General features: G+C 31.4%; 1 protein-coding gene across 11 annotated transcripts in view; it reads right to left on the reverse strand.

The window, feature by feature from the left end:
- Positions 1 to 1,714: 1,714 nt before the first annotated feature.
- The window catches only part of Pot1 (protection of telomeres 1), a 104,718-nt gene continuing 93,020 nt past the window's right edge, over positions 1,715 to 13,412 (reverse strand). For 9 of the 11 annotated variants that reach the window (XM_076862006.1, XM_076862062.1, XM_076862069.1 and 6 more), the window contains 4 exons: positions 8,426 to 8,514; positions 6,064 to 6,155; positions 4,347 to 4,509; positions 1,715 to 2,597 (listed from right to left, as the gene is read on the reverse strand). In XM_076862006.1, coding sequence (XP_076718121.1) covers positions 2,485 to 2,597; positions 4,347 to 4,509; positions 6,064 to 6,155; positions 8,426 to 8,514 — 457 coding nt within the window. In that variant the 3' untranslated portion in view covers positions 1,715 to 2,484. The remainder of the gene's footprint in view (positions 2,598 to 4,346; positions 4,510 to 6,063; positions 6,156 to 8,425; positions 8,515 to 13,412) is intronic. The other 2 variants (XM_076862094.1, XM_076862087.1) reach the window with 2 other exon arrangements.

Consider the following 13,412-nt stretch of genomic DNA (forward strand, 5'->3'; position numbering starts at 1 on the left):
CCCATTCTCTCGCTTTCCCTCAGGGGCGAGCAATTTCACTTACCTCCAAGTTTCAGACGTTCCCTGTACGGGCCACCAGATGCCGCAGTCTCTGGCTGGGCACAAATCACGAGTCTCCACACAGCTTGTAGATTCAAACAGCAATTCTTTATTCCCGAACTCACACCGGCCGTCTACAAACACGCTCTGGGGGAATCCACGTTCTCTGCCCAAATCCACTCTCTCCCAAATCCACCCCGCATGGGCTTCTTTCTCCCAAAATATACTGTCTGCCCCTAAGAACTCAAGAGGGACTCAGCAGCAGGATACACCCTATTCTAAAGGGGGAACACCCTAATCTCCTATTATGCTAAACTGCCCTATTCTAAAGGGGGAACACCCTAATCTCCTATTATGCTAAACCGCCCTATTCTAAAGGGGGAACACCCTAAACATGGATCCTGCCCTGGTCCTTGAGCAAGGTCACCTTACAGAAGTCCTTCCACTAGACAGCATGGGAGTAAGCTGGCAAGGAATTTGTCATACCTACTTGGCTGATGGCTCCCAGCAGTTCCTGATTAGGGTAATGTACACATCACTGCTGGATAAATACTAGGTATCAATGAAACTCTTCTTTTTCAAACAGAAAAGGTAAAACAAAACTCCACAACAAACTATAAGAAGTCATGTTAATGTAATGGTTTACATAAAACAAAAAAAGAATGAGAGAAATGACCTTTAATCATAAATATTCATGGGGAGAATTTTCCTTTGTAAAATGGGAGAACACATAGGTTCACCGTGTAAACACATGACAACATTTGGACCCTACTCTTTTAGACTGGGTGTTTCCTGAAGGAAGAGAAAATGTCTACCCCACCTTTATATCCCTAGCATATCAGCAGTACTGAAATACATCCGTTCAATTGTAGGGTTTTAAAGTATTTTCCCTGAGGATGTTTTGAACCAAGAGTTTGTATCTCTAAAACAGCAACACTGGTCAGGAGTCTCTCACTGTTTAAAACATGGAATTTGTAACTAGGTATAGAAATGTGTTAATGTATCCAATGCCTTTTGCCAACAAGGTATCAAAAGCCTCTTGAGAGTTCAGGAAAGTACACTGACTTCTTTTATAATCTACTTCTATTTTAGGTATTTAAAAGCAGGATTTAATGCAGAATAGCCCATGGTATCTTTTGTTTCAGAATACTGGAGTGGTTAGCAGTAAAGGCTCTAAATAGATAATAAAACACAAATACTGACTCCAATCTATCAGGATTCAAGTTTTCTTATTAAAAAAAAATGCACTGTTCAGGGGTTCAAAGACATGTTAAATGCTAAATAGTGCCTGGTATATAGTGCCTAGTATCTACTATGTTGCTTCGATTCTTTGCCTCATCATTATCATGCTACCATTCAATGTACAGCAAATAAATAAAACCAATGAAATGTGTGCATTTATTTATTCTTCACTAATACTGAACTAGGCAGACAGGTATTTGTCAGTCATTAGCAAATAGACAAATCTATCCATACGTACAAATACATGGGAATATTTGTATGAAATTAAATATTCATGATTTTACACTTGACAAATAGTGTCAGGTAAAAAGCAGACTATTATACTGAGTTAACATCACATTCAATTAGTTAAAACCTCTAATATGTGTATATTTTACATAATACTATTGAAAATGTATATAATATAAATAAGTCATTAACATTAATCTGATCACTTTATTATGTTGGTGTGGAATAGAAAATGTTTTAGTATCATGGAGAGAAACAAGCAATCAAGACACATAATTCAGGTCTAAAGAAATGGATTTACTCAAAAATGATCAATATCACAACTGAAATAAAGCATTTTGTTAAATGCAGTTAAAGTAAATCACACTTTTACTGAATTGTGGTTCACGCTGACAAACACTTCTTTAAGCAGAACTTGGTTAAGCGGATCTCTCTGTACAAAAACAAATCAAAATAAAACCAATAGCTTGCATTTAGTGAAAGCTGAGACTGAAGGTAAGGATATTTCCTAATCTCACACCCATATTAACATAATCAAGGCTGCTGATACAAAAATCAGGTAGGATAAGAAGCTCATTAAGGAATGGTATACAGCACAGAAATCAGTGGTTGATACATGAAAAATGCCATAGAAAAACTGATTTTTAGTTTAGGGTAATAAAACAGGCTTCTCTGCAAGGACTGCAAAAATCAAATGAAAGACTAGTCTTTATTTATTCAATTTTCCTTTTATGTCCCTGGCAGTCATCATGTGGATATTTTGAGCAACAAGCACATTTTAACATACTCAAAAGAAGGTGTTAAGATCACAAAATGTCTATTTAAAAAAATCTAAAATAGTAGTAAGAATGAAAATGTGACTGTTATTTGAGTAACAGCCAAATGTCTTCCTTGTTTTGCAAGAACTTCATAAAAAGCAGTAACTTTTGCTTTTTAATTTACGATATTTTACTTAGGCTAAGTTGAATGGCAATATTAGATAAGATCTTCTGCAACTGTGGTGTCAAAAATTTGATAGCAAATTTGCTGCTCCATTCCATTTGTGACACTGTAAGATCTGATGAAACATTCCAACCATGGATATGCATCTACAAACAAACACACAACAACAATAAAACACTATTTAACCATTAAGACTATACATAACCAAATTAACCATTAACATTAAACAAATAATTGGTAATTGTGTCTATTTTTTTCCCAACAGCAGAAGAAACTGATTAAATCTGTGTCATTTCAAAATGCTTGATATCAAAAGTAGTAAACCAATTTTTTTTCTGTTTTCCTCTGCTGACTACTTAGTGATAACCCACATACTGTTTAATTTTTTTCCTTAAATGATTAAAAGAAATAGAGCCTGAACTTCAAATTACTTCCAGCCCTTACATTTGCCAAGCTGGACTCACATCAGGTAGCAGATATGGAGCTCAAGCAATACTGGCAGCCACAGATGCCATTTCTAAGCTTTGTTTATTATCATGATAAGTTTATTTGTAACTTCTAGAAAAATTGCATATGTTTCTTCAAGTTCAAGAGTGAAAGATATTTAATAAAGTACTTAATTTTGGCAAGGGTAAAGTGAAACTGACACTGTCCTACACTGCTGATAGAACTGTGAATAGATAAAATATTTTTAAAGAACAATCTTGCAGTATGTATCAAAAGCTACAAGGTCCATGTTTTATTTTTTGACACGGGAGTTTTGCTTCCAGAAATCTATCCAAATAACTCAAATAACCAACACAAATAAAAACAGACAACAAATAAAACTGAAGAAGATAAACTTTGTTTGAGATGAACAAAACTATCTCTTTGGAACTGTCACAGATGCAGATTAACCAGAGAAAAGTATAGTGATTAAAAGTAATCCATAAAAATTAAACCAACAACAGTTAGATCTACAGCAGGTAAAATTCCTTAGTGATAAAAATATTTGGAATAATCAAATTGTCTTAAAATGATTTAGATCTGCAAGTTTCAATATAAATAGAAATAAAAGCCTCAGAAGGAAAACCCTGGCAGTAGGTATAATCCATACAATTTAATCTTAAGAAAACCTAGTTGATCAATCAAATGCTTATATGAAAAATAACTAAAGTTCATAAAAAAAATAAAAAAAGAAAACTTGTATAATCTGAAGCTAATTATCAATAAATAGAAAAATCTACCAATGAATTAAATGCCTAAGTAGAGTTTATTATAGAAAATGTTTAACATCAAAATTTGGTATAATTTCAACCTAAATGTGTATATGCACAAACTTTGTATCAAATGTGCTTATCAGCCGGGCGTGGTGGCACACACTTATAATCCCAGAGCTCAGGAGGTTGAGGCAGGAAGATTGTGAGTTCAAAGCCAGCCTCAGCAAAAGTGAGGTGCTAAGCAACTCAGTGAGACCCTGTCTCTAAATAAAATACAAGACAGGGCTAGGGATGTGGCTCAATGGTTGAGTGCCACTGAGTTCAAACCCCACTACCCATTACCTGCAAAAAAGTGGTTATGATCAAAACAGCCTCCCTTTTACTACATTTCAAATTACTTATAAAATATTATATAAATATTTCATTTATACCTTCTCTATCTCTGTCTCATCAAGAGGTGGATAATATAGTAATTACTATTTAACAATTCATTTGAATTCAAAGCTTTCATATTTCTAACTGTCTGCAGATTAGATATATGCTAGATGCTCTTTCAAGAATAAGAAAGAAAGGAGGGTTAGGGATTTGGCTCAGGGAGAGACCGCTTGCTTAGCATGTGCAAGGCCCTGAGTCTCAGCCCTGAAAAAAAAGAATAAGAATAAGAAAGAAAGGGATTGTCAAAATATTGTTACCTACCAATTTTTATCCCTGAAGGGCAAAACATATCCATGATCATATCCATATTTTTTTGAAGGTCATCATCAATTAAGATTTCTGATGCTGGAATCTGGAAGAATTTTTCCTTTAAAAAATTATGACAGCCACTTGAATCAAAGTGTGAAATATGATATATCAAGAACTATGTAATGTTTTGAACAACCAACAATAAAAAAAAAGAAAAAAAATTATGACAGAATGAAAAATAAAATATTAATCTTTTTAATCATAATTAATATGAAAGTATTTTAACATTACCTAATATACTGAAATAATCTAGGATCATTTTCACTTTATCAAGATTATAGAATTCATAAATTAGAGTGCTGATCTTTAAAATCTGCTTACACTTCTTTAATGTTAAAAGAACTTTGTGATATATATATATATATATATTTATATATATATATATATTTATATATATATATATATAAAATCAAGTTAGGTTACTCTGACTTAATGATGATGATAAAAAATAAACGGATGATTCTCTGTACACGAGAATACAAAATCTAGTGTTAAGTTTAAAAGAACATAACATAGTATGCATTTATTTTTTCTCCTCTCTACTAGGTTGTAAGTTTGCTTATTTTGGTCACTGCTGTATCCTTATCACACTGAAAAGGACTCGGTGCACAAGTTATTATTAAGTATTTATTTAATAAATGGCTAATGAGTTGTGAAAGTAGGATTAAAATGTCTTCTCTCAAACTAACCTCATGTTCAAGATGTTTAGTAAGAAGTTTAACCTTACCTTAATTAAGCCCTTAGCCTGTGGGGTAATGTCTAAACTTAGTGGCACACCTGATAGGAGGAAGACTTTGTTTGCCCGGGGTGGGGGTTGGGTCATTCTGAATAGTCTAACAATGTGATTCACATGGAAAGTTTAGGGTATGCATTATCAGCTTGATGATGACTCAAATCAGTCACATGGGCAGTCAACCATGCCAAGGTGATGGAGTCACAATAAACATTTTTGACATCAAGACTCATTCAGATTCCCTGGTTAGCAATACTCCACTATATAGTTACACTGTTGCAGGAAAAGTAACACAGTTCACAATTTCATGGGGACAGGATGACTCTAAGTTCCATGTTTGGAACTTTCAGAAACTATGTAATCTCCATTTTTGGTTGATTTCAATCTACATCCTCTGCTACGTAGTTCTATATTTGGACTACAATAGTTTTCAGTGAGTTCCAAGGGTTTCTTGTGAATTATGAAAACTAAAGATGGCCGTGGAGACTTCTGAACTTTAGAAATATCAGAAGTGAGGATGGGCATATGAATGCTCTACAGCTTTACACAGTGTCTACCTCCTTATCAAAGTAGCTATATTTCTTCTAATATGAAATGTGGAGGCTTACAAAGTATGGTGAAACACTTACTATAAATAATGCTTATATAGTGTGGCCATACTTCTGATTTTTGGACTTGCAGTTCAACTTAAGCATGATATAGACAATGACTCTTCAAATTTCTATTCCCATTTTTTCATTTTTCAAATATCAAGATTTATAATATCAAATCAAAAGAGAGATACATACACAACTTAAAGATGTACAAGCTTATATTTTATTTAAACTTTCACGTTGCCTTAAAAATTTTAGGAATAAAATAGGTATGTATAAGTGTATTACAATTAAAAAAATTTTTCTTTTAGATGGAAATGTCATTATCAGCTTTGTTACTTACTGAATCCTTGAGATAAGCTTCTAATACTCCAGTTCCATCATCAAAAGTAAATGTCATAACAAATACATACTCAAGGGGTACAATACCCAGTACTAGTGAAGGAAAAAAATGAACAAAAACAACCCATGAGTTTGCTATTCCTTATTATCAAGGAAAAGTCAAACTTGTTTTATTATGTATTAACCTATAAATATTGTTTACTAAAATACTTCAAGAGATAAAGAAACTTTCAGATTCAACTTTTGCTCTCTAAAAGCAAAATATTAAGTTTATTTAGCAGGTTTAATCTGGAACATTCCACAGTACTTACACAGGGATAATGTCTTATGATATTACAGCAATGGAATCTTTCCTTAATCATTTTTATAATGTATCTTTAAAATGAGATATCATAAAGTATAAATCATAAAGCATTTCATAAATTGTAACACACTGCATTTAGTCTTCTGAAAATTAAACTAAAATAGCAGGATTAAAAAAATAGAATGAAGTTCTTTTTTTTAACATGCTACTCCTGTTTGTATTGTAAGTATAAGGGATCGCTTATTATTTTTTAAGGAATGTTATCTGATTGAATTAACAAAAATCTCAGAATCTGGGATTTCATCATGATGAAAAGATGAGAATAAGAAAGATATTAAAGCCACAAAATGATGTTTGTATATGGAAATGAAAGATACTCAATATGCTTACATACCTTAGCTTCCATCTACCGAACCCATATTTAAACTGTAGGACTAACTGTACTAATCAAGTAGGCAAATAATAAATTAGGGCACACAGACATGAATTTAAGCATGTAATAGATATTATTATTACAGAGGAATTGATTTTCAGGTTTCAAAAGGTCTCAAATAAGTTAGAATAGTGAACTAAAACCAAGAAGGAACAACTTAAAACTTATGCAGAAGATCTACAAAAACAAGCAAAAAATTGCATTAAAAATATGATAGAAGTCAGTACAGTGGCTCCTGCCAATAATTCAAACTACTCAGGAGGCTGAAGCAAAAGGATCAGAAGTTTGAGGTCATCCTGGACAACTGAGTGAGACCTTGTCTGAATGAATGAATGAAACAAAGAAACTAAAGGGTAGGGGAATGTAGCTCAGCATGTCCTTAAGGCCCTGTGTTCAATTTCCAGTACTGCCAAAACAAACAAACAAACAAAACAACAAAAAGAATGATGGGAAGACCAAGCATGACATCAAGAAGTTCAAAGGAAAACAATATGGAATTTCACTAGAACACAAACAAAATATGAGATAACAATATCATACATCTGTATTACAAAAGGAACAACATACAACTAGGTATAGAAATAAATATCTAATCACTAAAAATTTGGCTAGTAAAAGCTAAGTGTCCAGTTTTAGAGAAGCTAAAACTTTCATTATATTTGAAATTGGCCAGATGTCAGCAATCCTGCATCCAGCTTTGAATGCCAAACCCCAGTTAAGAACTTTGGCAAAGTAGAATGTTTACTGAGGAGGAAAAACAAAATAGTAAGACATGTGGAGAAGTACTAGAGAAAATGAGGGTGCCTGCTTGAAGAAATAAGATTCCAGAGGCCTGACAAATATCTTCATATGTACTAAGTCTGTTTATCTTACAGAATAGGAAATAGACATGCTCAATAATTCTAGTAGACTGAACGGTACATATTAAAAGTTCTAGGTAGGGAGATTTTGCTTCAATGTTAAAAGTGTCTAAACCGGGTGCAGTGGTGCTGCATGTAATCCCAATGGCTCAGGAGGATTCCAAGTTCAAAGTCAGCCTCAGCAAAAGTGAGGTGCTAAGCAACTCCGTGAGACCCTGTCTCTAAATTAAATACAAAACAGGCATGGGGATGTGGCTCAGTGGTCAAGTGCCCCTGAGTTCAATCCCCTGTATACTGCCCCCTTCCCTGCAAAAGTATCTAGTATAGGCTGCCTTGAAACGTAATGAGTACCCTGCCATTGAAAGACTTAAACAAAGGCTGGATGACCATAGTTAAGAATTCAATATGAAAAGATTCTTGTATTGGGAGAAAGTTGTAATTGCTCTAAAACCCTTTCCAATTCCAAAGCACTTAAGAGCTGAAGTGATTTTGCAGAACTTGTATTTATGATCAATGACTAAGGAGAAAACAAATTATTGATAATCAAAATTTGCTTTATGATGAAAAATATAGGACGACACTTGAAATGTACCTGCAAATGTATTAAACATGTAGACTATATTTTAATAAAATCACTGTAAATGATTTCACTTAAAAAAAGTTAACCTAGTTCTGCCTTTTATATCCACAAATGCTAAAATATACATCAGTGAGATGATCTTATACAGGAATAGTTAAAACTGTACGACATAGAAATTTAGCTAACCTTCTGCCACCGAAGAAGGAATCCATGATGTTTTATCGATAACAGAATTTAGATTTTGTATGGGTCTCAAACTAGAACACTGTTTACATCTGAAATTAATAAAAGAAAAAGTTGTAAATATTTAAAAGTAATTTAATTATTATTATAACATTTCTGCTGCTTAAGTACATATAAGTTTAGAAGGTAAATTATTAAACAGAAGAGTACTGTACTACCTATATTGTAATGTACTTATTTCAAAAGGGCATTAACAAAAAATAAGGCTTTTTTTTTTTAACATAAAAGCAATAAAAAAGATACATGGGGATCAAAATTAAGCAACTCTACTTTGAGAACTGAGGAATGAATTCCAGATGCCAAACATTAATTAATTTGACTCTTAATTTCATAATATTAAAAAATTGAAAGAGATAATTTCTAAGAATTCTTTTGATTTTATAGCAAGCAGTCAGGATTAGATACTAAAAAAAATAAAAAAATACTAATTAAATTTCAAATAATCACATATAGAGGTTTATAGTTTATGATGCCTAATACTACAGTTCTCTTTTAAAATGTAAAAATATCTAAACTTATGTTACTACTAAAGTTGTACACTATTTAGAATAGACATTTTGTTTTGCTTATATACCATATATTTTAAGTTTGAGTAATTCCTTTTTCAATCACACATCATCATATATTTATGACATATGATAAAAAAATATACTTGAATAAAAACAAAAATTCACAAATTCAAAAGATTCCTTTTATTTTCAGTTTGGGGCAAAGAGGGTAACTGTATTAAATTTTACCACCTAATCATCAAATACATAAATGATTCTTAACTAAAAAGACAGCTGAATGAAATAATAATATTGTCTAAAATAGGAGACTGAAATATTAATTAGATTGTGACACTGATAAAGCAAGTATACTAATTAAAGATTTAAGGAAATAAGTCAAAATAAGAGAACTCATTAATTCCAAATCAGTAAAAGGTGAAAAAGGACAAAATTTGGAACATTTAAGAAAATCAATTCAACAAAAAGACTTGAAACATTTTTAAAGAAAGTAAAAATATACTAAAAATATGCTAAGTAGAAAATAATAAAAATGAAAAGATATATACTACATACTAATAATTAAAATGTATTTAAATTCATCTGCTAATGATAACTAAACAATTTATAAGTGACATATTAAAATTGGATGACACAAACTTGAAAACAGAATTAGATACTAAAAAAAAGTTGAAAACAATAAAAAATATTAGCAAAAACAAACCTTAAGGAAAAAAAAATTATGGTTAGAAATGTTTTCCTTTTGTAAGGACCAATAATACTCAACTAAATGAACTCAGAAAAGAGCCTCAAAATATATATAGCAAATGGTGACAGAATATAGACACTCAAAATCACAGAGGATGTTTACACACATCTTATAAGAAAATGTTTAAATCAATAAAATTACAAAAGAAACAGAATTTTTTACTATGACTAATAAGCCTGATCCAATGGACATATTAAACTCTAACTCAACTATTAAGGAATGTACATTCTTTTACAACACAGAGTATGTACAAATCTAAGCATACACATTGTAGGATAAAGAAAGCTGAACAAATCCCAAAGAAACATTATGAAATGTTCCAAAATGTTTAGCTAAAAATCAATCTCACTAAAATATACATGATAATATAACAACTAAAATACAAATTTGAGAAATGTTATAAACACAGCTAAATAATTCCTTGGTCAAAAAAGACATCACAGGAATTATAAGACATTTAGAAGTATGTTACAAGAATAACACTACATATCAAAACTTGAGATAAATCTATGGCTATATTCTCAGGAGGAAATTTATAATTATAAATGTTAAAATATATTAAAATTAATTAGTTGAGGCAAGCATTAAATATAGAATGTTTGAAAAACTAAGGAGACCTAAAGAAGTAAAGGAAGACAAAGAGCAGTAGTACAATAATAAAGAGCATGATCATGAACAAAAGTCAGCTGTTTTGACAAAGAAAACTCAAGGAAAAAAAGAGACACATACAAACAATATTAAGTAGATGCAACAACAAAGCAGATATTTAAAAAGAACTTGAAAATATAATCAACACATTGTATGTCAATAAACTTAAAAATAAAATGAATACTTCTCTAGAAATATTTCATTAACAAAATATAAATACTTAGAAGATGTATAACCATTAAAGAGACACACTGAACCATTAGCTTAAATCTTTTTTAAAAAGGATCATGTCCAGACAACATAAAGAAAGCTTTTAAAAACTTTTATGGGCTTGGGAAAGCATTTTGGCAAATATGACTATATTAACATTTTAAAACTCCATAAAACAAAGGAAACCATGAAATTAGAAAGATATAGATAGCACTGTAAGTATGTAACTGACAAAATATTAGTATTTCTACGATAGAAGAATATTTACAAGCAGTTGCATGCACATGCACAAATTTAAACTAAAAAGAGAGTGGTAATCACATAGAAAAGCAGGCAAAAGATGTGAACTTGGAATTGATGAAACAGAATACTGAAACAGTCAATAAACATATGGGTTGTATAAACCCAATAATCATCTAGAAAATACAAGAAAATACATAGACACCATTTGAAGTCTAATAAAGTTATAAGTTAGATTTACACCAATGCATGGAGAGAACATAATAGAAATTGAAATTTTTATATACTATTGATGAGACCATTTATTGTTAAAAGCATTGAACAATTCAGCAAAAAATATGCTTATCTTATGAGCCAGTAATTCCAGTTCTAGGTAAACGACTTAGTAGTCACTTTCAAACTCTTTTGGCAAGGACCCATAGTAGTAAATTCATTTTAGATTATGTCCTGGTATGTATCCCAGTATATATCTAAAAAAAAAAAAAAGTCTAAAAAATACCTAAAATATATAAAAAAACTAAAAAACCAAAACTGCTGGTCCTGATCACTGAAATGATTTTATGACAAAGAAAATGTGTAACAGGAGATGATTTAGTATTGTCATCTTTAAATTAAATAGCATATACCAATTAATAGGAAATAGATGAATAATCATGATATGTTGATAGAGTACAGATAGTAAAATAACCTAAATCTATACAATCTACATGGATAAGTCTTGAAAAAAACATTGAATTTTAAAAATGCTGCACATGAGAAGGCATGGTATATAACTGTTTACACACATTTAAAAAAAACAAAAAATAATAAGATATACTGCTTAAGAAGTTCATATATTACAACAGAAGCATCAAAACATGCATGAGAAGGACTGACACAAGTTTGGAAAAATAGTTACTTGTGAGAAAAAAGGGTTAGAGAAGGGTCTGTTATAAGGACATATTTCTTCTCTGTAAAATACCAGTTCTTAAATGTAAAGTCTGAAAAATGCTAAAATGCTAATATATGCTAAATCTAAGTAGAGGGTACATAAGTGTTGTGACACTTTTTTGATATTTTTGTAAGTTAAAGTTATTTTATAATTAAAGATAAAAAGGAAATCAATTAAAAGACATGTTGGCTTTTGCTGCTGATATTCAAGTAATAGAAAATCTAAAAATATCTTTAAAATTTAACATGTAAACAAAATTTCTGTATTGGTTCATGCTGAAAGTGGTGAGAAAAGTTGACATCCTTAAAATAACTTTTATAAAATAGAATACTGGTAAATTAACAAATGACATTCTAGAGTTGATAACTAATATCTGCTTTCCAAGTTTAAGAGTAGTCAATTACACTATACAAGGAAGTCAAGTCAGAAGAAGGGCAAGAAAGAGAAGAGGTGTGTGTGAACACACAAACACAGACTCACACACCCATAAAACAAAACAAATGGAAAATCCCATGTTAGTGATTTCATTCAAGAAGAAACATACAGAACATAAAAGGTTTTGATTGTTGAATTAACTGGTGGATAAATCTTGAAGATGACTCTGAGGTCATGTATCTAATGAGAGATATAAAGATATTGGGCACATCAAGGTAAAAATCAGTATTAACCTAGGCATTTAATTCAATGGTGCAAATAATTAGTTCCACTTTATGACTGAAGCATTTTGATGTATCTTACAGGGGATAGAACCTGGGGGATGCCTACCAGTGACTCCAAGTTCTCAATCTGGGAAACATGATAACTGTAGTAAATAATTTTTCAATGGAAATCAAGATGTACCCACTTTTAACAATGACTAATAATTGCTACAAATTTAGGAGTAGGAGAAATACATAGTATAAGATGCATCCATCCTAAAATCCAAGGTCTCAAAGCAGGACATTTCCATGGTGATTGTTTTTTCAAGCAGTAGGTGGCATTTTTATCTCTATGCTTTCCTTCTAAACCTAGATATCTCTTTATATATCATAATGCATTCTTTTATCTTCTAATTTTTAGTGCAATCAAATTTCTAATCTAATGTCCTGGCAATTCTGGAATTCAATCACTTATTATAAGTTTGCAGCACTGAAATTTTCTCTGTAGCTATTATATAAATCCTTGTGAAAGAAAATAAGTATCTGCATCTGTCTGAGGAAAAAAAAATGTTGTAGGCTTATACTTTGAACACTGTGTGCTTAATATATAATGCTTAATAGAATAGAAAAATCTAGCACAGATAATCCTTGATCTACTTTGAAGTTACATCCTAATAAACCAATTTTAAGTTGAAAATACCTTAAACTGAAAATGCATTCAATATATCTAACCTAGAGAACATATAGCTTAGCAACACGTTCCGCTGCAGAGGGTTAGTTGTTTACCCTCTTGATCTTGTAGCTGACTGAGAACTCCAGCTTGCTACCAGTGCCCAGCCCTGTGAGGGGAGTACTGTACTCATATGACTAGCCCAGGGAAAAATCAAAATTTACTGAGTGTGTGTCACTCCAGCCATTGTAAGTTGGGAACCATCTGTATAGATAAGTTAGTACTAAGTATCTGCTAAACATAAACTAGTGCATGGGACAAAATACTAACAATATAGTT

The sequence above is a fragment of the Callospermophilus lateralis genome, chromosome 1 (genome assembly GCF_048772815.1).
Source record: "Callospermophilus lateralis isolate mCalLat2 chromosome 1, mCalLat2.hap1, whole genome shotgun sequence".
In the NCBI taxonomy this organism is placed as follows: domain Eukaryota; kingdom Metazoa; phylum Chordata; class Mammalia; order Rodentia; family Sciuridae; genus Callospermophilus; species Callospermophilus lateralis.